The 26,511-nt window shown below is 38.9% G+C and overlaps 1 protein-coding gene across 3 annotated transcripts; it reads right to left on the reverse strand.

Annotated features, from left to right (window-relative positions):
• Window positions 1–460: 460 nt before the first annotated feature.
• dtna (dystrobrevin, alpha) lies at window positions 461–25,701 on the reverse strand. Of its 3 annotated transcripts, XM_062429478.1 has the most exons (22): window positions 25,549–25,701; window positions 20,595–20,662; window positions 19,434–19,514; window positions 19,128–19,341; window positions 18,689–18,774; window positions 18,022–18,176; window positions 17,786–17,891; window positions 17,150–17,316; window positions 16,838–16,962; window positions 13,675–13,758; window positions 10,602–10,697; window positions 9,385–9,466; window positions 8,633–8,727; window positions 7,113–7,226; window positions 6,793–6,889; window positions 5,430–5,453; window positions 4,242–4,401; window positions 4,059–4,148; window positions 3,881–3,980; window positions 3,238–3,355; window positions 3,033–3,071; window positions 461–1,777 (listed from the first exon to the last, which is right to left on the reverse strand). In XM_062429478.1, the coding sequence occupies exons 2-21, from the start codon at window positions 20,659–20,661 to the stop codon at window positions 3,054–3,056; spliced, it is 2,079 nt and encodes a 692-aa protein (XP_062285462.1). In that variant the 5' UTR covers window position 20,662; window positions 25,549–25,701; the 3' UTR covers window positions 461–1,777; window positions 3,033–3,053. The 3 variants fall into 3 exon arrangements, 1 of the variants encoding a protein (XP_062285462.1); XR_009926978.1 differs by lacking the exon at window positions 5,430–5,453 and having other exon boundaries at window positions 3,033–3,355; XR_009926979.1 differs by lacking the exons at window positions 5,430–5,453; window positions 10,602–10,697 and having other exon boundaries at window positions 3,033–3,355; window positions 25,549–25,700.
• Between the last annotated feature and the right edge of the window lie 810 nt (window positions 25,702–26,511).

Genomic DNA, 26,511 nt, shown 5'->3' on the forward strand with positions numbered 1-26,511 from the left:
AATTCATCACTATTACAGCTGCTTTGCTAACTATACTGACAGACAGATGAGTATTCTGGACCAGATAAAGAAAAATATGCTGTGGAAAGAATTCGTTTTTCCAGATTGTGGTAATTATGCAAATAAGCGGTGATGGTGATGCTGTGGATCTGTACTGCAATAAAATCTTAGAAATGTCTGGTCGTAATAAAACATTACATCAGTTAATTCTTATGCTGACAATACTGCCTGAGTCCGAGAGCACAAAATTCTGATGACTATGAGGTTCAGTACTGGATGGCTGCTTTTATGTTACCTCGGATGGTGGGTCTATGTGATGAATTATAGACAATAGGTTGAGGGCAGCCAACAGTGCATTCAGGACAGATAATAAATGTGCACTGCCAAAGCAAGCCAATTGAAGTGTGCCGTTCTGGAATGGAAAAAGAAAGAGAAAGGAGTTCATAGGCAAAAATTGTGATATTGTGTCAACACTTTATTATGGATCACCACCATGCAAAAATCACTGCTATGAACTTGCTCAAAAATCAAACTAGATATATTTCACACATGTATTATTTTAGATTGGCTTGCCACTTTTCCCCCCAAAGTGACTCCATAAAGTTTAAACACACACTCAGAGAAAATACATCAAGAGAGTGTGTGTGCGTTGGTGGGCAAGTTACACAGAGATTCTTTGTGAGAGCATTGATGCCAACAAATGAAACAATGGCAAATGATCAAACATTAATTCATAAACCATTGATAGTAAACAAGTTCTTCAATGCCCTTACCAGTGTAAACCTTTGAATTTGAACAATTTGGAAGTCTCACACGTCTTTAATGTGCTAATTTTATTTTACACAATTTCCACTGTAATTAAAAACACTTTCAGACATTATCAGAAACCAATTTAACTACATCTTAGATTTAGCTGACAGTTTATATGTAGACAGTGTACATATTTGCAGACTAAATCCCTCTGCAGACAATATCACTTCCAAGCATCAGATTAAAGGAGTTTAACCTCATCTGTCCAGTGACAACAACTCCCATTGCTGCTGAACAGGTGTGTTTTGTTGTTAGCTACATGCTGCTTTGACAGGTTGAAGGAACTCCATCAAGAGGTCATCCAATCAGGTAAGGCAGTGCGCATTGTTATTACTAATGTATCAAATAAAACAAACCTATCTGATAAATAGCAGTCAGCCTGCTCCAAAAAGTCCAAAAACAATACAAAATCCACTCAACAGCAACAGTAAGAAATCTATGGAATAGTGGTAAAATCTGTTCATAGTAACCAGGCCAGAGTTATACATTTACAAAATATTGCAAATTTGATCATCTATAACTTTAACTCCAACATAATCTCAGGTTTATATCATAAATCAGATGACAAACAAACACTTAAACCTGGTTTACTGTATTCAGAAACATGAGAATTTGAAAGAATCTGGTTTTGCCATCCCTGTACTAACAGTGAAGTTGTACATCTGCTTGACCACTCATATAAAAAGGACACAAATTAAAAAAAGAATTCCTCAAAATCATGTGGTTTTTATGGCACCTGTGGTATAATAGACAGCTCAGTAATTAATCTCTTTACATCAGCTCACAGTATTACCTTAAATATGTGGTTGGTTAAAAAATATATCTTTACCTAAATGTATTCTATGGTTGGATTTAGCAATTATTTTTCTTTCAACTTAAATTCTTCATTTCTTCAGTGTTCCGTACCGTCTGCCCAGTGTTGTCTTGTCCAGTGTCTTCTACTATTGTTGTTTTTCATATTGCTCGCCTGTTATGAACACAGATCACAGATGTTACTAACAGCACGGTGTAGTAGCACTCCATGTAGTACTCAACCTTTAAAACAAAGAAAGTAAAGCTGAAACCATTAGTCAATATATTAAATGTCACGCCTTCTCTGATTCCAGCCTTTAAATTGTAAGGATTTGCTACTTTTCTTTGTCTTATGTGATAATAAACTGATCTTAAGGTTTTGGACTGTTGGTAAAAAAAAAACAACGACAAAAAAAGTTGTCGATGTCAAGTTGATGATGTCACCTAGGACAACTGTGATGGGCATTTTTCATAATTTTTGACAGACTAACTGATTAATCAAGGAAAGAGTGGGTAGATTAATTGATAATGAACAAATTGTTAGATGCAACCATAAAAAAGGCCTGATGAGTGTGTTTACACAGCCATTAGTATCCTGGTTGTAATCTGGTTCCTGGAGCATCCCAGTTATGTGCCTACACATCATATCCTGGTTTGAGTAACTCGGGAATGCTGCCTCAAGTACTTTGATAGAAACAGTAAAACCCTTTATTCAGTTTTATTGTCTGTCATGTGGGCAAATGCTTCCCCAGCTCAAATTACATAAACTGCTGATCAGTAAAACATAAAATATGATAATAAACATGGTAGTGATGATCGACATGCTCAAATGACTACATGTCAATTTTTATTGTGGTTTCTTTTCTCCATTCCTGCTGAACAGAGTGGGAAATTCTCTTGCAAATGAGCTAAACTGCATTCATCCTCAACTCTTAAGATAGCTCAGTCAGTAAAGACAACAACTGAAAGTGTTGGAGATGTCAACACATCAAAGACACACCTAATTCTCTACAATGTGCCGCAAAATATGGACACTTATGTACCAGAGACAAACTCCACTGAATACAAGTTTCATTCATACTGACTCTGCCCACTGAGGACACAAGACACAAAAACTGTAGAAATATGCACCAATACAACTTACAGTTAATAACACAAACTCAATAAAATAAAATAAGTAACGTACATGTGGATATAAATAACCAGGTTTCTCATGTTCCATGTAAACACCATATCAAAAATACGATGACAATCAAAGATAAGACTCCAAATCAGGATAATAATATGCATGTAAAAAAAATCACACTATACTTATCAGTAGATAGTATATACTAGATTTAGTATTACACATTCCTCCAGTTGTTGTTTTTTGTGACTTGTCAAATTAATACATTTTCAAGTGTTCATAAAAATGCAGTTCAGATACTTACCAGTTACCTGGACTACCACAGTCACTGCTGCAGTGTCACCTGTACGACAGTATGAACATCACCAAAACACACACAGCAGATTGTTAGAGCAGAATTGACTGGGAACAGTTTCAAGATTCAAATCACACTATGCAGATGTGCAATATGCACAATATGCAGCTTTCTACTGTGACTTCACCCCAGTCTTAGAAATGCTAAAACTCACCATGCACGCTTTGTCTGGTTCCTGCCTGTGCTTCATAAGCTCCTCCAACTTGAGCTCGTCCTCCAGCTGCTGCTCCAGATCATTCTCATAGCTCTCTTCCTCTGCAGCGCTAGTAGTCCTGTAACAGAGCAAGAAAACAACACAAAAGATTGACGTTGTAGACGGAAACTAGAGGTTTTGTGGCTGAGATCAAGAACTGGCCAATGGAATTTATCTACCAACTTTTGTAAGTAACCCGGTGTGATTTTCTTTGACTTGTCCCAACCAAAGTCCCACTTTAAAGCAACCATTACATTTGATTCAAACCATGTAAATATGTGAGTCATATGAAGCATTTGACATAAACAATGCTGTGTGTACAGTATCTGTATGAAACAAAGCAACATTACTGGGAAAGCTGGCAACAGAGAAAATGAAATGCCAGGATGGAGCAGCAACATGTGCCAAAAGCAGTTTGCTCAAGTTAAGCAGGGACAATGGATGAGCTGGGAAAGTGTAGAAGAAGACACTAATTAGAAGTTTAAATTCTTGAATCTACTCTCACATACACATTTTCAGGTCATGCTCATGTAGGTGCTCCCCAAAAAATATTACAAAGGCTAGTTCAGTTGTATATTGTGTACCGGTTGAGGGTGAATCTGACCTTGGTTTATAAGGGAAGAAGGGGTCTGAAGAGGTTGTGGCCAACACTTCACCACGCCCAAAGTCTGAATCCACAGTGCTCTCAGTCTCACTTCCACCCTCTGTGGAGAAATGCATTTTAAATCAGCTTCTGTATAACAGTCCTACAAGAAAAATGAACGTTTTTCACTCATTTATACCTGAATTTAGTTCTTTAACCAGTGATGACATTGTGTTGGTGATGGAGTCAGCAGCAATGAGCAGGTCATTTCTCAAATTTCTCCTCGGCCCTTTGAAACAAGACAGAGACATTTTTAGTTTTGAAATGTGATTGCATACTGTGTTTCTTCCAATCATATTTTGAAAACCATATCCTGTGTTACCCTGAGCGAAGGCCTCCTGAACATCCCCTCCCACGCCCATGAGTGAGTCCTGAGGTGTGTGAGTCGGAGTCGTGCCGGCAGAATCTGAGTGGATCGGTGTGGGGATTGACCGGTTGATGGTGTGACTGGGGGAAGAGCGCGGAGAGCCGGGACCCTGAGTCTGCAACACACACACAGGCTGTTTAGTGTTAACTGTCAGCACATGAACCTGTGCTGTAATGTAAAGACTTTAAAGGAAAGGTTTACAGTTTTTTGTTAAAAGTCTGTCTTAAAACAGGTGTCCGCATTTGTCAAATAAAGTGGATATCTTCCACAGTTAGTTTTTTTAATGTAAATAATTCCCTCTTTGTGTCTGGGTGGACAGTGTTTTCCTGCTCAGCTGCAGTTCAAGGATAGTAACACAGATAGAATTTGAAAGATATTGACTTGATTTGACTAATTTAGATGGCTGAAGCATAATTAGTTTCAAATATACTTTTAAATACATTTTTGCATAGAAGGAGGACAGTTGATTTGGTCCCCCATCACTTACATTGAAAGTGCATTATGAAGGGATCTGATTACAGCAAGAAAAGCATGTGTCACTGTTAATTTGATCACCTAACTGCTGTTTTATGACAGACTTGAAAAACTGTGAGCCTATCATTTAAGAAGTATAACATATAATCAGAATCTTACCAAAGCAAATCTTTAACAAGCAATGTCATTGTCAGTGCTCAAAACACAGCAAAGAAACTACAAACAATTCCCATCAATAGTTTTTAAGGTTTACTGCGAGGCTCATGTGTCCTGAAAGTTCACCACAATACCTTATAAGTACCAAACATGACACACATGCTAGAAATGTACGATATGTGGAGTCATTAAGCTGCATTTTTTCAGCATGCTGTTAAAGCAGACGTTTTTTCTCTCTCTTGGAGCTATTTCAGTTATTTCGACAGACCAAACCACAGGTTGTTGCTGCCTGTTGAACACCATGTATTGTATCTTAGAAATGCAGACAAGTTCATAGATTTGAATACACAATAAAAACCTTTAAAAGAGATTGGTCATCTAAAGCTGCACTGTCTCCACCTTCATCGTCTGTTTTGTAAGTTTGTAGATATGAGGTTTTCCCCTAACAACAGCAAACATGCACACAATAGGTTTGAATCAGCCACCTTTTTGCCTCACAGTTTTTTAACTTACAGCTTGTCTCCGTTCCTCTTCCTGCTGGAAAAAAACAGTATTTTATATCTCATGAAACGACAAACACATAACATCCAGTATTTCCTTAAAAAATCCAATCGGTGTTTCCTCCAAGATGTGACAAGCATGTGGCTTCCTCATGCAAGTTTAATGGATTACCATTGATCCTTTTAGCCTAATTAGATTGATATCCTCCCCACTTAAGCCAGTACAGTAAGCAGTTTATGTAGGCTTTGAGGAACTGCTGTCTTGTTGGCTGCAGAAGATATTCTCGCACCAAAGGTTATCCCTCTTAGAGGGCGGTAGACATGTTGTCTTGTAAGGTGTGATGGAGCATAATCCTGAGCTCAATATCCTGCTCTTAAATTGTCTGTCTGGACTCTTGTCTGCCAGCGTGCTACATCTTCACATAATTTACAGTAGATGACATTTGTCACATATATTTACAGAAATATATAAGAGACGATACTTTTTATGATCCAAATGTAAACAGATTAGCACTTCTAACCAATATCAAACACAGTATTGGAGCATATTTTTCAAACACTAGAGTGAAGCATTTTTTTATTTTTAATTATGATCAAGTGAGAAATGCACAACTTTCTCTCAGTCTTTAACTTATATGGTCAAAAAATGATTCATTTGGCCTTCAATAAAGCTTCACTGTTATAGTTGTACGCCCTCTAATGGACATGTTAGATAACTGAGTAGAGTCAACACATACACCACTTGCTTTGTCTCTGCTGTGGTGCAGGAATCAATTCCCCTGAAGATCCAATACCAAAGAAAAACAGTCAATTCCTGCACACACTTATCACCTCTGCACTGGTTTACTTAAAAGGTTTCGGTCACGAGAACCTTTCTTAAGATATATCAGTCATAAAGTGACTTAAATACAGTCCATAATTGCATGAAAGTCCACAGCTGTGTTGTGGCTGTGTCCATGATTACACACAACAGGTCACTCATTCAAGATTTCCTCAACTGTCAAAAACATAGGATATCTATAATCTTACACAAAATCCTTTAAAAAGTATGTTAGGTAATTGCTCACATGTTTTCCTCATCCGCAAAGTGCAGTGTTAGCTTTTCATTAGCTGGAATGATAAACTACAGCTGTGAAAAAATGTACTAGAAGAGAAATTCACCATCTGGACGTATTGCTTACGACCTGCCTCAAAAATAAGAAGAAAAAAAAAGAAGTTGCGTGACACTACTTGGTCAAGAAGAAAACTTGTACCCAATTACCATATCGTACAGGAAACAAAGGATGTATGTTTATTGGTGGTCATGAGAGTGTCTTAACAGTAGCCTGTATTTGAAAGCTGTGCAGTCAGAGAGATTAAAGGCATGTCTCTCGTACCTTGAGAAGCATCATTAGTTGCTCCAGCTGCACCATCAGTTCCCTGCGACTCTCTTGCAGAGTAGACATTCTTTGTTCAAGTTCATCTTTGCGTTGCCTGACAGAAAAAACAAGTTGTACAGAATGATGATACCATTATGTCATGTCAATGGGAAAACAAACAAACAAAAAAAAAGAATATGAGCATCTGGACTTTCAGACATATGTTGTTCCTTTGCCTCGGAAAACACAAGCAATTACAACATGTATGTTCTGTTGCAGCCTAAGCAAAACTGTCTGTTATGAATTGGACTTTGGGGGATCAAAGAAACATCATTTACCTGAGAAGTCGTAACTCAGCCAGCAGAGTGGGGTTCTGCTGACCCTTGTCAGGTGGCGGCTGGGAGGCCTCCTCATGTTGAAGGCGCAGTCGCTGGATTTCCTGCAGGATTTCTCTGTGAAAGGCACAAACAGTGCTCTGTTAAGTGCAAGCATTTTATGTTTTGTCCATTTGAACTCTAAAGAATGTTTTACTAATCTGACTTGGGTCTGCTGACTGTTCAGAGGATCCACACAAAACACAGGAAAATTATTTTAGTTTCTGCCAAATCTGACTGAAACCTACAATAACTGATTTTTTTGGCCACTTGGGGGCAGCGGAAGCAAGCTGTGAACACAAACTGATGTGCCAAACTTGTTAGCAAACAGTGTAAACATCCAGCATTTATTGAGCAACATTATGTAGGCATTCATTTGAGGTTGTGTTTCTGGCCACCAGACAAATGGAAGTCCAATGTTCACTCTCTTTTGAGTTCTGTTTTTGCTATTCACCAATTCCTGAGAGAAGTATCTGGATCTGGCTGCTAAATGCTCTACTATGTTTACTAGGTAGTGTAGAGTGTGGTTTCATAACTGTTTCGCTGAAAACAGCTGCCTGCTGTAGCTGAAAAATAATGTTACGAACAGTGAGAGCAAACCAAAACGGTAAAGTTGGGGCCTAGAAAACTAAAATTGGACCTGAAAGATGTTGAAGGTCTTTTTCACAGCAGACAGGTTGAACCGTCATAATAGGAAAAGCACAAGTGTTACTAATAACATGAACAATAGCGCTGTTCTATTGTGTCTCAGTCGTGGGTCCTGGTAAGCTGTAACAGTGTAACAGTGAGCCAGCATGCACAACACCAGGACACTGAAACTGAAGCAGATAAATTGAATTCAGCCATCATTAACTTTATTATTTACACCTGTGCTTTTCCTACAGTGACACATGAAAATGTCTTCTGTGAAAAAGGGCCTAAAAAGACCTGTAAAGAGGACTGGAGCTGCAGTATTGGGAGATAATTCTCTATGGGTGGCCCTTTTCATATGCAAGTAGTTAGTCATTTGATCCATGGTTTTATATAAGATAATGATTATAGCTGCTTTAAGACTTACTTGTTCACTGTTGCTATAACTGAAATTTTGTCTATACTTTGGTTTTAACTATTTACTGCTTTTTTATGTAATATTAATGTTTAGATTTGTGGTTACTTTAGATGATACGTTTTTTTTTTTCCTTTTTCTTTTTGTCTAATCCTATTTTACTTCTTTAATGCAATTTGTAAAGCACTCTGTATTCCCTCATTGTGCCTATTCATTGGTCTCCTTGAACATCTTAATATTAAGGACATAAATATAAGAACTTGCTGACTAATAATAGATTATACTACTAACAATAATAGTTTTCTGTAATGACTGTGCTTTGAGGTTAGTGTCTCCTTTGTCAAACCAGGTAGCATCTTTTCCTAAAGGTGAATTTCTTGTTGTGGAACAGAAAGAAAAAGGGAAGAGACAAACAGAAAAGAAAGCAGTCATCCCGAACCTGTTTTTGCTCTCAAGCTCAGCAATGAGCTGCCTCTGCTGTTTGTTGGCATCCAGAGAGCACGGGAGGTCTGTGGGGACCCTCTGCTGCTGAGCCTGTTGGTGAAACCAAGCAAGAGACATGTGAACTGGCTTTACCTTGGGATGATGTCATCCGCTACCTTATTTCATATCTCACAGGAGGAACAAACAGTAAAGTCACCAGCCATCCATCAAGACATGATCAGAGCATAAACTGGCATACAGGTCTGGTCGGACATGATCACCACCTGTAAATCCCCTCTTCATTTTTGCAATAAATAAGAAGTACTTTATTGATCCCCATGGGGAAATTGATCCTCTGCATCTAATCCATCCGATACACTCACAATAGGAGCAGTGGGCAACTGAAGTGTAACACCCAGGGACCAATTCCAGTTCTTTTTGCAAATGCCTGGATCAGGGGCACTGAAAGGAGTATTAACCCTCAAATACATGTCTTTGATGGTGGTGGGAACCAGAGCAACAGGAGGAAAGCCTCGCAAACACGCAAACTCCACACAGAAAAGACCTGGTATAACTGGGGTTCAAACCCAGGACCTTCTTGCTTTGAGGCAACAGTGTTACCCAAAGGATTAAAAAGGACTGACACTCGTACAGGTGGGGTAGCTGCATACGTTTCAGCTCCTTCTCATCAAGGACAGATTTTTTGCCCCTGAACACTGATGAAAGATGCCAAGATATTGTGCGCAATAAATGTCTTATATATCTCACCGCAGCATCAGCAGCCAGTCTAGCAGCATAGCGGGCGATGAGACTGTGCTCTTCATCTTGATGGTTACTGCTCTCCAGCAAACTGATCAAGGGGAAAATAGAGATGGAAGTCACGACATGACACAGTTAATACACAGCTACTCAGATACAAACTATTTAGAGGGAATGCAAAAATCCAAGAAAGTTTTTAGGTCAGATTAGGAAGAGAAAGGCAGAGAAAGCTTACGTTTTACACAGACAGCAGAGGCCCTTGTAACCAAGCTATTTATGTAAAACCACAAAAGCAGGAATGAAGTTGGGTGATTAGATGGTGATTGAAACAGTCTAATCACCGATACAGTACAAATATGGTTATGTGTTTGCACGCACGCATACAGTAGATGCACTCAGACAGGAAGATATGTGGCAGGGGGTTTGCAGAGCTGCTATAATAATATGTAGCCAACATGATAGATGGCATTCAACCACCATTAAAACACACATACCCACACAAGCATATTAGACGGAAAGCACACAAACGGAAAATGCAGGCAACACTCTTTATGTTGCATTTTAATAAGAAAATAAACATAAAGACACAATTATGCTTCAATGGGGAGAGATTACACCATATTCCAACTGATTACACATCTACTTCGTTTAAAAATTGTACAGTGACGAAAGAGAAGTTACAGAATCAAATATGCTAAACTGCTTTTACTTTGTAAGGACGCAGTCAAACTCAGTAAGGAAACCAAAATCAAATCTGAGGAAAAGAGCAGCTAAAAGTATTTAACGTTTTTTCCACCGATTAACTAACTGCCTTAAGCATTCAGAGTTATACAATCCTAATGCGATAAATCAGTGACAAATTATACTTAGTAAAAATAACATGTGCATTGCAAGAGTGACACAAGCATCAACCATGTTAGTGTTACATTAGAGGCAACATAGATGATCATGTGTATACTCACAAGATCGTACAAGGACTCAAATGTGAAAAATTAGCTCTACCTTGTAATCAAATCAAATCTATATACTGCACTCTTAGAATAAAAACTCCTTTTGGATACAGTTTAGTGAGAAACACTTCTGCAATAGTCTGTAAACTTTCTGACAGTGTGCAGTGTTATTAGGATTATAACAGGGTTAGGTTTGGGGAAGGATTGCGAGGTGGCAGTTCAGCAGAGCACATAGTTTCTACTGGTGTTGGCAAACACAGCAGTACACCAACTAACCATGTTTTGGGGTTGTTTTGGAGCAGATTCACATAGAGGCCAATCAGAACATGTTCGTCAGCAAGTCTATCAGCAACATCAAGGTTGTAGTTTAACCTGGAACAGTGCAATGTTTAAAACAAAAAACAAAAAAACAAAAAAAACATGACATTACACAGGTGACAACAGGGGACAGTGGATGAGAGGGACAGGAAGCAGAGAGGCAGAGAAAGAAAAGGAGAAAACACAACAAAAGAGGTTCGAGGAGAATGGCTGAAAAGCAGTCATTCATGGGTGACTAGAGAGAAACAAGGCCATATTATGTTTGGGAGAGTCACCAGTGATGAAGGCTAGGAGCACGATTAAGGACATGACCAGCGAAAAAGACTCTACATGCACTGTTTATGTTCTACAAGCATCAATCACTCTATAAGTGCTCTATCATTAAAACTATTGAAACTCATTATTTTTTAAGTCTAACAGTCTACCCCCCACCAAAGCTTATGTCAAGCATCCACAGTCCCTTTTGATGTAGCTCCTGTATTTTTTAGGGGCTTTCCACCTGCATCTTAAACTCCTAAAGCAACCATGACTGCTGCCATAATGAAGGGCTACTGTCTTTAGCTGTGACCATAAATTGTCACAAAAAACAACAACAATGCACAGTTAATCCGTCCAGAAAAAAAAGTGTAGTGCCATCATTTCTAATTTAGGTTAAACTGCTTTAATATTATTTAATCTTAGCTCTGAACTATTTCAAGTTGTACCCAATTAACCTGAAAAACTGCTCAATCAGCAAGCTAACAAACCAATAAGTTAAATTAGCAAATCAGCTAATTCCATTTGATACTTTTCACATTCAACTATCAGGCAGTTTCACAGAAGACATTTGTAGGGTGCAGTATGAAAAGCACCAGTGTAAATAATGAAACTAGTGAAACTCCATTTAGCTGCTTCAGATTGTGGTATTGTGTATGCTAACTCACTGTCACACTGTCATGGCTAACTGGGACACCTGAATATAACAAGTTATTGTTAATGTTTTAGTAACACTTGTGATTTTCCTATTATGACAAGTCAAAATGTCTATGAATAATAGAATAATGTCTGTGTATAAGGTCTACTTCATGCTAACCTCATGTAAGGGCTAAGCAAAGAGTGTTTAGGAGAGCTGAAATTATGTTTACTGATGTAAACATAATCTGAGGTGCTAGAAAGAAAAAGGATTAATTTTAAGTCAAAAACACCATGAAAACTATTTCTTTTTTGGTGGATCAACAAACTGTGAACACAAAGTCAACAGTTTCTGGCCACCTGACTGATATAAGTCCAATATTCACTCTCTTTTTAACTCTGTTTTGGTCTCCACCAGCGTCTGAGGATTATTTCTGGCTCTAGTTCCTACTATGCTCACTAACTGATCACTAACTTTGTCTGCGGTAATGTGAAGTGGGTATTTATTCCGTTTTTTTTTGCAAGCTGTAAAACCAAAAGCAATGATCTGAGATAAGCTACAACTGCTTAACTGCAGTGTCTGTTGGTTCATTACGATCACGGACTCTTTTTGCATTGCTCATAGCCATTTAATGCATTATCATTATTAAGACATTGATTAGTACAAGCTGTAAGAGAAAGTCTGCGTAACAAACTGATTGCCTGTCATCTGAAAAATGTGTTTACCAGATATGGAGGTTATTGAGTTGCATAATGGGAACAACAGGATCAAGGGTTTTTGGAGCTTGACCCACAATAGAGCCCAAAAGTCAGAACAGCCTGCCTTTGCTGCTTCGATTTTGACCATTCTCCTTTTAATCTGTCTCTCCTTCGAGCTTAATGAAGTGCAATACTAAATCCCTAGGGTGCCTCTTTTGCTGTATACTCTATGCTGCTGAAAATGGAAAGAAATGGAAAGCCAGGTATGAAGACCTCCAATATGGCTTCCAATGAGCACATCACCTGAAAGCCCTGTATTGTGTGATTTATCAGTTTGTGCAAACAGCAATGAAAATGTCCAGATGCTCTGTCACGCACATAAAGAATAACTTATAAATGCCACTCACTCATCACATCATCTGTATGTTGTCTGTAAGCCGAAGTTATGAAAGGGAGTAGTGTTTCCTAAAGAAACACTCTTCTCTATCAAATGCAGGTGCAGAGAAGGTAAAAGGACTCTGGCTAGAAAGATCTGAACAAACAACAACTCTTATATGATCCAAAATATAACATAAATGGCTACTGAAAAGAAGACTTAATTGCATTTTGTGTAAACATGTATATTTATTCACATACTGTGCATCATAAACAATGAGCCTGGGAATTCATACTGTTTAACTGCTATACAACTTCAACATTGCAGAGATTGAGGGTAAAATTTGAAAGCGGCTTATATTAGAAACCGGCAGTTAGTATTTCCCATTTCTATGTGAATGAAAAGATTGTAATAGACACTCCAAACTAATGGCCAATGATCTTTATGATGCATGCTTCATCTAGCGTCTATGAAATAGCCCCTCGAGTATAACAATGTAGACCCCTATATATTAAAACTGTTTTCTAATAGTTTCCTTGGGAGGTTTAGCACTCTAGTTAATGCCCTATGATTATTATCTATATTAGTTTGCACATGCATTTGAGCCACAAAAGCATTCTCATATGCACACCTGTGTCACTTACCCTCTGCCTTTCAACAGATGTGGAGCAGCCCCTGTCAAGGGCTTTCTTTGCTCAACATCATTATTCTTGCTGTAAGGAAAGCTATTTACATTCAGCAGAGGAAACCACAAAGAAGAAATAGCACTCTGATACACAAATGTTTACACACACACACACACACACACACACACACACACACACACACACACACACACACACACACACACACACACACACACACACACACACACACACACACACACACACACACACACACACACACACACACACAAACACACACATACACACACTAGAAAATAAAGGCAAGAAAATGAAGACAGTCAGAGTCTAAAGGGCAAGGGGCCTTTAGGGAGCAGGGCAAACTGAAAAGATCTGTTGTACTAAAATCCAGGACATCCATTGTTGTGGCTGTTTCACTCACTTTTTGGTGGAGTAAGGGTTCCCTGACGTAGGCATGGAGTGGGAGAGTGAGTATTCATTGGTGATATTCACCGGTCTTGGTGGCCTGGAGAGGTGACAAATATTATTTTTACTGCAAAGTTGATGGGGATATATTTTTATACTGGAGGATTCTCTTTTCATGTTTTATTCTTTGCACATTGTAGATTTGTTTTAACCTTATGATCTCTGAAATACCATTTTGGTAAACGGCTGACTGTACATGTGTCACAATGTGGCAATAAAGTAGGAGATGATTAGTAATGTACAGTGTGGTCAACATTGAAAACATGCAATGTATAAATAATATCATGAGTGTTTGGACAGAAACTAACAACAGCTACTGTAAGTACACTAGAAGGGATAGGACTTAATTATATAATTAGCACATTAAAGATTCAAACCTAACAAAAAGTACATGTTAAATAATCAAAGCACACTCACCACGTGTCTCTATTTTGAGGAATGTAAAGAACAAGGAAAGGAATGAAAATAATGTATTACAATCAGTAAAGCAATGCAAAAACTACACTAAAGATATAATTTCAAGTCATTATGACAAAAAAGAACACAATTGTTTAGTAAACTTGCCGAAAGCATTCACTTATATATAGGAGACCGACAAGAGCGCAGCAGATAAATTGTAAAATGTCCCAGTAAGTAATTATTTATTCTTTAAAACCTTTAAGTGATCCTTACAAAAAAATGTTAAAGTCTGTGTTTTTTACACAACAGAAAAATGTGTTATTAACCTCCCAGCCAAATTTGACTGATTCAAAAAGTCAACAAGTAGGCTATATAAAATTTGGTTTCACAATGATGGAAACTCAAGACGCTGGGGGCGTGTCCGCTGAAGGCGCTGAAACCCACCCCCAATTGAACCATCTGATTGAACTACCTTAAAAAATATACAATTTAAAATATTTGTAGGTGCAAGATAAGCAACATGTATGAAGTTTCAAAATAAAAGTAATAAGTGTACATAAATGTGGACTTCTTTGAGTAAAAATTTCGCTTAAAAGAGAAGTTAACAAGCGATCCATTACTAATCATTGTAACTTAAAAACTGTGTGAAGTTCAGTGCCAAAGTTACTCTCTTCAGGGCTGGATGTAATAGCCGCAGGAGTATGGACCGAGAGGCAGATAGGGCCGCTACACAGACGGGTTCCCGCAGCTTTAACACCGACTCTTCCCGTCCACAGTCACTTCACTTGGGTTTAAAATAACTCCTTGAGCGCTACAGTTGACCACATATTAACCCCATTCATCAGTAACTAGTAATTAATAGTAATTGTTACTATGAAACCGGCGTCTATCAGCCTGGCTCTGCCGGCAGAGAGCATCAATAAACGGGGAAGTGAGCAGCGCTAATGGCTAAGCTAATAATAACATTTATTTATGGATGCCTCCGCAGGTCCACATCAACAAAAAACAAAACAAAATAAAATAAAACACAAGACAATACAATAACAAGACATTGTAAATATATACAGAGTTAAAACAGATACAGACATGCGTTCCAATGCTTCCAAAAACAAGAAGAGTATTTTGTGTCACTTTGTGTAGGCTGGGCTAATGCCATCATAACTCCATTTTTTGATTCATTTAACCGAACCATGAATCTGTACATTAACTTCCTTAACACTGCATAAAAGGTGGGGACATTTTTAAAAACAAACATGTGACCAGCACTAGTCCATCTTGGAAGCCTAAGCAGAATTCTAAATGCATCATTTTATGCAACCTAACCTAACCTAACTCCTCATTATCTATCTTTAACTTACCTATCATTTTCCTCACCAGTGTAGGTGTCAGGTGAACAACATGGATGAACTGTGACTGTGAATCACCACTTATACAACGATTATGGACTGCCAACTTCATGATGGCTTAACCTCGATAGCGCCATTGAGCTACCCAGGTGCTACATCCTCATGCCTCAGGTAAGACCAGAGGGGCTCGGGGTACTGTGCATTTATATTAACAGGTCTATCTGTCCAGAGAGTTTACAGTACTATTGACTGCAGCATAATTCTGGAGGCTAATGCCAAGCCACACACCCAGCTGGGGGGGTGGATATATTGGACTATGGATATATTGGGGTATGGATATATTGGCCGATAATGTTATATGTACATAATCTAAATATAAACACAGGGTTTTGCAATGATCCCTCAAATGTGGTTATCAAAACACTTGTGATAAAGATATGTAATGGATATTTATATATATTACAGTTTAACAATAAACATTATTGTATAAAATGACAGTAAACAGCACTGGGAATTCAATAATTATAATTAGCTATGAATAAAAAAACAAAGAACAAAAAACATACATATATTAAACGTGAATTTAAAAAAAGGATCAAATATAAATAAAATGCTGCTTACATAACTATAAACTTTCTTTTTTTTTTTTTAATATCGGCACATATTCACAGATACCGGTATATCTGTGATATGCGATATCTGCTAATAATATCAGCTGACCAATCTATCAGTCGGGCTGTATCCACAATTCAGTACTACATAATTGACAGTCTTTTGGTACGTTTTTTTAGCAGTTATTTTCTAACATGTATAATGTATTTCAAAAGAAATCTCGGGTTTTCCTTTAAATGGACTGTATGAATATCAGCTGAGGCGTTTAGGGCGCAGAGCATGAACTGGCATGAACTAGACTGGCGGGGGGCCTTTGTTGCATGTCGACGTTTCACATTTCTCATCATCTCTCTACTGTTGCTTAGACAAATATCTCTAACAACATGGAATACACAGCCGGTGGTAAGGTGTTTTGTTGTCCCACTACCAAATTAAGCCTTTAACAGACAGCACCAGAGTGCTACAAAGTATATGCTTGTGTAGGCATCAAGTCAAGAAAAAGGTAACAACGTTATTGCTGATTACAATCATTCCTTAGGCTGTAATTAAGCCTCATTGATCAGTTGACCCAGGAGATTGACTGGAATCACTTCAGACTTCCAGGCAGCTACAGGATAATTATCAGCTGTGGGATAAAATCAAACATCTCCAAATTGGAGGCTCTGAAAATAATACACCTCTCTGTGTGCCGGACTGCAGAACTGGATTATTCATATTCAGTGTTTATAAAAAAAAAAAAAAAAAAGAATATTATGAACTTACACAATATGAGCTAGGTTCAGAGGTTTCTCTGGTATCTCGGAAAGCATGGGGTGAAGAGGCTCTCTGCTGGATGCACAGCTCAGGGACTTACCGAGTGCATGGGATAATTTCTTAGCAGGGGATTTCTAAGAAAAACACACAAAAGCAAGATGCCAATTCTGAGGATAAGAGAGCACTAATTTATTTTCAAACACAAGGCATCATCATCAACGCAACACTGACACCTGCACCAGACATGCAGCATCCTTACATTAGTCCAGTGCAGACACACCTCCCTTAGCCCGCCCCTCTCCTCCCCTCTCCCTTCCTTACCCATGACGTATACTCCTTCATTTGGTGCTGGTTGCTATGGGAATCGCTGGCATGCCCCCTCCAGAAGCAGTCCTGACAGAGCTGGTAATTATGACATTGCTGGCAGCGGTAGCGGAAGCCCATCATACTCTCAGTATGGCAGTAGGAGCACTCGACCGGGTGAAAGACTGCAGGGAGGAGAGGAGGGGTCAGACACACAAACACACATAGATGCACAAACGAATACACATAAACAGATGTGACGGTAAACCCAGATATTTTGCACATTGCAGCAAGTAGAGGATTAATTTCTGTTAATTCAAGGACAGATGTGCTGGAACATTTGGGTCTATTAACAACATTGCTGTTATCTGAACTAAATGCGCACAAATATGTTTTAGCATGTGACAGTGTCTCTTTTGCTCACATGGAGGTGGCTTGTGATGATGAGTGCATCACAAATATGCACAAACATACACACACACTCATACACAGGGTGTAAAGTCCGTATGGGTCATCTTCACTGGAGGTGTGCATGTGTATGTCGGGTTGGCTGATTGTGTGTGTGGTGACTCGAGATTATCATGCAAAGCTGAACTTTACATCCTCTGAGCCTGCTAGCTTTCTTGTCTATAAATATTCTGTGCGGTGTCTTACCGTTCTCCACGTTAGCGAGCCGATGCATGAGTGGTAACCACACCAGACACTGAGGGGGCGGGTCTGACATCACCGTATCAAGGAATGTGTTGAGGGAGACCTTTTTCTGTTGACATTCAGTACAGGGTGAGATCCAGCAGGAAAAATTGCCCACAATGTCAATGCTTACAAAATCACACATTCACTTTACGGCATAAATATGATAGTCTGATAGTCTGTGGTTAGTGAGCCCTCACCTGCTGTGCAAAGCAGGTTCTTGCAGCTTGTTCAGTGTAACCAAAAGAAGGTCCCTCGAAAACCGACATAGGTAATTTGAGAACCTCCCTCAGAAACTGGTCAAACTGTGAGTACACCATTATCCCAGAGGAATCTGATATCAGTGAAAAAATATCTGGGGAAAAATGTGGGGAGATATAATAGAAATGAATCAAACTAATTCTCAGTTGCCACCACAGTCGACTAATTACAGCATTACACACAACACAATTATCCCACTTATTTGTGAAAACAAATCAAAGTAAAGCAGTTATTCAAATCAACTGTTACAATACGCCAGCAACGTAGCTCTCCTTTTTTCCTTCACGAGCCATTGCTACTGCTCCCACAGATTGCGTAGCTTATGTAATAAACCATATCCTTCACATAATGAATAATGACTTCTTCCAACCATGGAGAGCCGGGCCAGAAGTGCTGCTGCTTCTAGGAACAATAGGCTAAGCTGACAGATACATATATACAAAATACAGGCACTAATAAGTTTGTATTCCAAAGCAGTACATTACTGGAGTGCAAACTATGTGAACTTTACAAATAAAATTAGCTGATTTATTATAGGCAAAATAGATGCTTTGCATTTCATTAATCGCAATTAAAAGTCAAATAAAGATTTGTTGTGCTGCTCACATCTTAATTTATCCAGAATCTTCCCTCCACAGATGGTCGCCAGGGCCGTCTTCCCAACAAAGACAGATATCTTGCCATGGCCCTCCCTAAAAAGGAGCAGATGAATTTTGCATTATGGTCATAGATTCTTTTAAGTGGAGCTGTCAAGTCCTGTCTGTGGTGTTACTGCTACAGTAAAGTCCCGTGAACTCTTAAAAGCACAACCTTAAAGGCAGAGGTGAATTACAATGATCGTTTAGCCTGGCTTTTACTATTAACAAAGAAGATACAGCCTACAAGAGCATGTTGTGGCATTATTAAGGTAAATGGTCTGTATTTTCACTCTACATTGGCAGACACCTCCGAGTCATGTTTCACACCACATTAGCTTATTAGTGCCAAAACCTCATACGTGAACGTACACAACAAGCCGCCGACAGTCATGTGATGTAATACTCACGGGTCGTAGGCTGCCAGCAGGAAGTTGAGCAGCAGGCTGATGGACTGTTCCACGTGGATCTGGTGGGTGGTGGGCATGCGCTTGTTCAGCTGGTAAAAAATAGTGGACAGTACCACTTCTAGACGAGCCACTGTGAGCTCAGCATTGAGGTCCATGGTGTTGAGGCCGCATTCTCGGAAAGCCTCAATGACATTCCAGATGTCAACCAAATGCACTGGAAAGCAAGCGCGATATGAAACAGCATATAAACAGTGTAGCAGCAGGAGCATAGTCGTGTACTTAAAGAGGACACAGCATCATACTCACAATTACATTTCTTCTGCACAAATCTGAGTTTGCAGGCTGTTCTGTATGTCGATAATCGTATGGAGTCCAAATCATGAGCCCCTGAGGAGGAATTACTCATCATTTAATGACATCAGAAGTGGAAACATGAGTTATGGCTGATGGACTATGAGCAACTCTGGAGTGTTAAATAGTAGGGTTTAGGGACAGTAGGTAGTAGGGACAGATAGAGAGGGGAATGACAACAAGAAAGGTAACATGGCATGCACTCCAGTGCTCAATGTTAAATTAATGTTATTTTTTTTATTTACATTTTTATTACTTATTCTGTTTTCAATTCACAATGCAGTTTTCCCCACTGACCATTTAATTTCAATAATGGCACTTTTCATCGCAAAGCTTTTGTCTGTCAGTCAATATAATGTGATTGGCTCTCTGCTCATTCAGTTCATAGTCTGCTCATAGTCTTGACAGACTAACAGTGTGTCCAAAGTCCATACTACATACTAACCCCATACAGTATTTACCATACCAATCATCTTAATATAGTATTTCTGCAGTTAGTATGGGAACAAATCTACATACAATACCTAACAGTTGTAAACAAACAGGAAATTATAGACTATGAGCTCCAATGAATGTCAGTCAAGCTGCAACTTTTGGAATATAAGTGCCAGCATCAGTATTAATAAACATATATAACAAATTATTTTATGGTTATTATTTTTTGTCCAGCAACAGAAGACTGAAACAGAGTAAAACTATTACTTAAAACCTTCTTAAAATATGTATGTGCAGTATTATTGATTTGGAAAACAACGTGTGTTTTAAGAATGTATTGAATAATTTCACAATTTAATTTCATAGGTATTACTTTTTCTGTATTTTTTCATATGATTTATTATTTCAGAATTCATTTCATGTCTTATTTATTTAGTATTGAACACGTTGTGTCTGGATAGGAGTGAGCCTTCACTCTGTAAACACTGAGAGAGCATGAGGTCATACTGCAGGCCTTTCCGTCAGTGTGTAAAATCAATCTGAGTGACACTAGTGGAGACACTTGATCTTCATAATATTTGCTTTACATGAAAAGTTACAGAGGAGACTTTGCCATTTTTATGGTCAGTGAGTAGAACAGTTTGGCGTAGATCACGCTGAGATGTGGCCCTGAGCACTTACTCATCTCGACAAACAGTTGCCTTCTATCTGCCATGTTGTCACCGCTCCACCCGCAGTCTTCAATCATTCTGATCGGGAGGAGAGACATGTCATGTCAGAGCCAGTGCAAAAGCATTTTTTGATTACTGAATATGCTCTTCCTAATGTTTTCGACTAACCACTACATCAAAAAGTATTTCCAGAAGAATCAGAAACCAAATTTTATTTTTAAAATGTGTATACCACAGCTATTAAAACATTATATCTGGTTAAGAAAAGTGTAACATTAATTATGTCCATTTAATATATTGCAACACATACTTTCTGTCATGACTATTCTCTAATATGAATCCTTAAATCCAGCTGATCAAATCTTGACAGTTAAATAAAGTCATAGTAGCAAGAATTTATCAAGGCTGGACGATTCAGACAAGCTGGGCAGCTGCTCAGGGGCCCCAGACCTTCAAGGAGCCCAAAGGCCTGTCAAGCTTTCCCTTCTTGCATGGGGTATAGTTTTATAATATGAGGCTGATTTGCCACTCAAAATTCTTACCAGTATTTTTTTTAATGGTTGCGTGGTTTCAGACATGTAGACAAAAGCAGGCTTTGCATTTCAAGTCAGCAACCATTAATTTTAACTCTCCTAAATGACAATTCTTCTTGGCAGATTTGATCAGCTGTGACTATCTTACTAATTAAGCTACCGTTAGCTCCATGAGTTGGTTGAAAAAGCTGTCTTAAGCAGATTTTTTTAGACTGAAGAAGCTTGTAAAAGTGGTCTTAAATATACATTTGATGGCTACATACATGATGGCCCAGGCAAAAGTCAGCTTCCTCACCAGTTGATGACCCGTGTTAAATAAGAAACAGTGTTGTTTTTGTATTGCATGGTAAAGCTAGTTAGTCCTGTATTATAAGTATGATGAGGAAACATATAACATCAGACTGTTATTTTGTTCTAACCCTGTTTGACAATGTAACTTACATACTTGTACTTTCAAGCATTCAAGTTTGTTTTGACTTTGACTGTTTAATTTTAGGATGACGACTAGCCAATAAAAATGTAACGCTAGCTCAGGGAATGTTTGCATGGTGTTGCTGGAGTGTAAACCTCCCTAAATCCACCCAGAAAGGAGCATAACAGAGCTGCTAATGTGATTCTTAACTCTGACAGCATCCAGGACCCGCTTCCAAACAGTGAAGAAATACTTCACTCATGATGAATATGACCTGTGACCCCATTTGTATGCAATGTTATTTGATTTGCACCTTGAAAGTAAGCTTGGTTACTGCTGTAGCTCAGTTACTACCACACAGTCTGCTGACTCCTTTGGTGCATTTAAGAAACACCTGAAAACTCAGCTCTATTGTGAATACCTCAACATGCGAGCCCCATTTAGCTTCTGAGCACTTTGTAGATTGTGTTGCATTATTTTCCTGTTGTTAATACTTCCAGTGTTTTCTTACATTCTTTTTTTTTTTTTAAACAGTCTCTTTGCATAAAAGTATCTGCCAAATGACAAAATGAAAATGTAAAATCTATGACTATATGTAGTGAGCTAGTTCGCCAAACATGCTAACAATTGCAGCTTACATTAGAGCAGATAAACACACTTGTTTAATACATTCCAAACACTTTTACTCTTGTTTTTGTTTTTAAATAAGGGAAAAAAACACAACACCATCCAAACTCTATAAATAGCAAATATCACTCTTACTACAGCCCCATTCACAAGTCTCTGACATGACAAATTTGAAGCTTGACAGGCTCATTGTTACAGTATGGTTGTTCAGCTATGATTGGACAATAGCTGTTCCTGTTGGGGTTTAGAGAAACATAATAAATTACACTGCATTTGTTTGGTAATAGTGCATACATCTTTACAGCACAATATGAACCTAAGTTATAGGGAAACACCTCCATCATCAGCTAATCTTGAGGCCCTGTCTCATAAAATCTGTTTTTAAGACTATTATTATTTTTGTTTATATAGTGCTTGCATGGTGCATATTCCTAAATAAATCTGCACTTAATTAATTAACCAAAATTAGTTAATAATTACTAACTAATACATACACAATGCACAGAGTGGCAGAAACAGGGTGGACACTAGGTGCCCACATCGCATTTTTGCTCCAGGACACAATAGCAGGTTATTCCAGCCCTGGTAGTTACAAACTGAGCTCACTTTTTCCTGGAAGTAGATTTGCAAATTGAATGTAGCCCCCTGCAGTGCTTATCAGAAATGTGAGAGTGGGGGCATTGAAAAACTTAAGTAAGACAAGGACAAGACTTTCAAAGGGGCAGAGCAGCAGAGAGAATGCTCACACCATGCCTCATTGCACACTGTCCGAGGCAATCTAATACACCTAGTCATGTGGTTTGTTGCCATGGCAGCAAAGATCCCAGCTCCGTTCGTAAAAACATAGTGCTATTCCCCCACCACCACCCCTGCACACTACACCTCCCACTGCAGAGAAAAGTTGTAGGGAAAAGTTTTTTCACTGGTAAATATTTCTTATTGAGATAAGGCTCAGCGGGGATGATAGTTGCACGGTGGCACTTCTTGGGCGAGTGGCTCAAAAACACTTTTTTTCTGCAAGACAATCATTCAGGCATGGTTTTTCAAATTACTTTGACAGTAATTGGTAGAACCAAATATTATGCTGCAGAGACCCATGGTGCAGAAATAAGAATTCACCTAGTAGTAAAAAGCACACAACAGTCTTTTTTTTCACCTCAGCCAGTTATGGAGCTCGAGGAATCTTTGAAATCCAGTTTAAGGGGGAAAAGATTAGGCTAATAAGTTAACCTGGAATTACAGAATTAAATCACCTCACTGCTTAGAGGTAAGCACAACAGAAGAAATGGTAATAACTACTTATTAATCGCATCTTAGGCAGAACAGAGTGAAAAAATCGTCTGAAATTGAGGTTTCATCTTATTTGTAATGTATTAATATGCAGCCATAAAGCCTTGCTGCACGACAATCCAATTACACTATTAATGAATTTGTGTTTCATTACTTCTAAGGCAATGAGGAATGCACCAACCACAGTAAACAGCAGTCATATATGTATACAAAGCAATGCCAGGCCACTGCTCGCAGCCACTAGCCTAATGTCATCTTGAAAGTAATACATATGCGAACCCATTCATCATTTTTAGAGTGAGTGAATGTAAAAAGTGTAAGTATACACCATGTTGTAGATTAGAGTTGATATCCTTTCCACATCACAAGCAAACACAGCCCGAGTTGCCAGCTATGTGACCTTCTGCGGCCTGTTTTCAGTCTCGGAAATAACTAAGATTGATACAATCTATTGCGGGAGCAGATATTAAACCAGCACATCCAATACGACAGTGAAGGGAACAAGATGATCAACATACCTTTCATAAAGCACCATGGTTGTAGTCCTTTCCCCCCTGCCTGCCCAAAGCCAAGTCCTCCTTCTAGAAACAACTGCACACAATCCAAACTCCTTTCTAACAGGGAAACATTATAACAAAAGCAGCCCGAATGGACAGAGCAGTCCGACCATATCTGAAATTAGAAACTGTCAGCGAGGATACAGACTGTGCTGCCTCTATCTTTAACTACAAATGAGAAGGCTCCACATTCTTGTACAGCTTTACTGGCTCTAGTTGCAGACCCCAAACCTCATTCCTGGCATCTGCCCAGCAAACATTTCTCTTTCTCTGTTGTGGCACTGTCACACTGGCAGCATTAGAAAATAACTGGCCTTAAAAGAGCAAATCGTCGTATAGCATTAACATTGCGGAGAGACAAGTGAGGCTAAGCCAAAAGCAAGGGTCTCACAGTAATGACTCACTTGGTCTTTTAATATTGCACTGACTTCTGTTCTGCCAAATATTCAACTGCATTTCATGTGAGGGATCAAAACAATAAGCCTTATTAGTCACTTATTTACATTATGAGTCTATTTCTGTAGCAGCTCAATAAAACATAGACAGTGTTTTTAATTTATGTCCTCCATGATGTGCTTAGAACAGACTGTCATGCAACATATCCAAACACAAGCACTTACAGTCCAATCTGTGTTTGGCCGGCTCTGTACAGTACATCGCAGCTGTTACCACTGATTGGCCAGAGTTATTTTTACATCACGAGACTGTAAACTACCCGGTCATCCGAATCCCATCCCCGGACAGGAATTAAAAAAAGGCTGCACCATTCACTTGCGGTTTATCAGTTTAAGCTCAGCAAAGCCAGAAATGTTGTGCTTTAGTGTTGTAGTAAAAGCTGTGGAGGTAGTGAAACCTGTCTGGTACCAGTGATGTCTGCTGGAGGGCCCTCTGCTCCCTGTCGCCTGCTGATGATCACCATGGTTTCAACTGCAAAAAGGCCAAAACTTTGGGACCCTCGTGTTAAATGAGAGTGCACTGACAAATTTACGACTGCTAGTGCTGTGATTTAGTTTGTGACATTGTTGTTGAGTTATGAAACTAGAGAGAGCAAATCCTACAAAAGTAAATAGCAGCACTATAAATAGCAGAAACACTAGAACAAGTGCAGATGCAATGTTTGCTTGGGTAAATGGGTGATGTGATTACATTTGCATTTCAACCACAAGCTTGAAAAAAGTGAATGTGCTGGGCATACACAGAGTCCTGTTGCACACTGGACATTAAGAAAAACCTCATGAAAATTGCACCACAGCAATACTGGACAAAAGGGCAGTGAGAAAGGCAACAGGCACCTTATGGTACAAGCTCAGCTCAGGCATCACCTGTCACGCCAAGAGACACCTGTGTAGACAAAGACTACACTGTTACAGAGATAACTGTTTGCATACACGAACCTCTCCCTATGTTTTTATCCTCCATTTATATCGCTGAAACTTGATGAGGAAACTCATTTCATCCAGAGTGACAAAGTAGGTTAAGGTCGCTCCTCTGCTTGCTCGCCAGCCTCCTCCAGCAGCCGCAGCAGCGCACTTGCACAAGACTTACCAGAATTTATTTCGAGGCATGTCATGCAACATCACTGTTTTCCGCCCAGGGATCCCACAGCCGGTCGTGTCCTGCGGTGCGATCAAGGTTTCTTTGGTGTAGGCTGCTGCATCACTGCACGAAGCGGCTAACCCTTCTTAACGCCGCTCTCCTACAAAGCTTGTGTTGTGGAAATTTTCGGGTAGTGCACTGGCTGAGCAGCGCACAGGCAGCGTTTGCCTCCAGTATGTGGCCTCCGCGATGACGTAATGCGGGATCTCTTGGCTTGCGTCAGTGAGGGTGCTCTGGCTGCAAAATGTTAAAGTTTGACACAAAGATGAAGGGGGGAAAAGAGAGATAAGAGGCAGATGTGATCACGTATCACGTCTCAATGATGTATGCTGACGCATAGACGCGGTCAATCGTTTTAGGTGAAGCATTTTTTTCCCCGGAGGCTTTTAGTAGATGACGTCATGTACATAAAACGATGCACTTTTAGCAGGTTTTTTATATGGGTGGAAAAAACTTCTCCAAATTAATTGGATTAACAATAAATCTCATTTCGTCATCTTTTTTGATTTCGATATTTTAATTAGATATATGTCATTGCCACAATTTCTTTCTCCATGTGTTTTTTTTGGTCGAACTTTGATGATATTGAGCTGGCAGTGATTCAATTATGTTGTATTATATATTATGTTTATACATTATAACATTATATAAGAACATCGTTTTTGATCAGAGGGACTAAGACTTCACTGATATGTAAAACTAATGTAAATATTGTTAAACAGATTCGCTCATTTCTTATAATTTCCTCCTGTGTTTGAACATATGCATATAATCTCAGGAACTTCTGAATATTGCACATTTATATATTTCAGATTTATTTGCACAGAGATTGTTTACTGTATATAGTATTTTATTTATTTTTTTAATTTTATTTATTTTCTGACTTTACCCCTTATGCTGCTACTTTTTGCC

This window comes from Scomber scombrus, chromosome 11, assembly GCF_963691925.1.
Source record: "Scomber scombrus chromosome 11, fScoSco1.1, whole genome shotgun sequence".
NCBI lineage: Eukaryota > Metazoa > Chordata > Actinopteri > Scombriformes > Scombridae > Scomber > Scomber scombrus.

Coding starts and splice junctions, on each gene's coding strand:
- dtna (XM_062429478.1), bottom strand. CDS start 20,661: ATGATTGAAGACTGCGGGTGGAGCGGTGACAACATGGCAGATAGAAGG. Junction 16,963..17,149: donor TGAAGGAGTATACGTCATGG/GTAAGGAAGGGA, acceptor TGTTTTTCTTAG/AAATCCCCTGCTAAGAAATT. Junction 7,227..8,632: donor GAGCTTGAGAGCAAAAACAG/GTTCGGGATGAC, acceptor TGCCTTTCACAG/AGAAATCCTGCAGGAAATCC.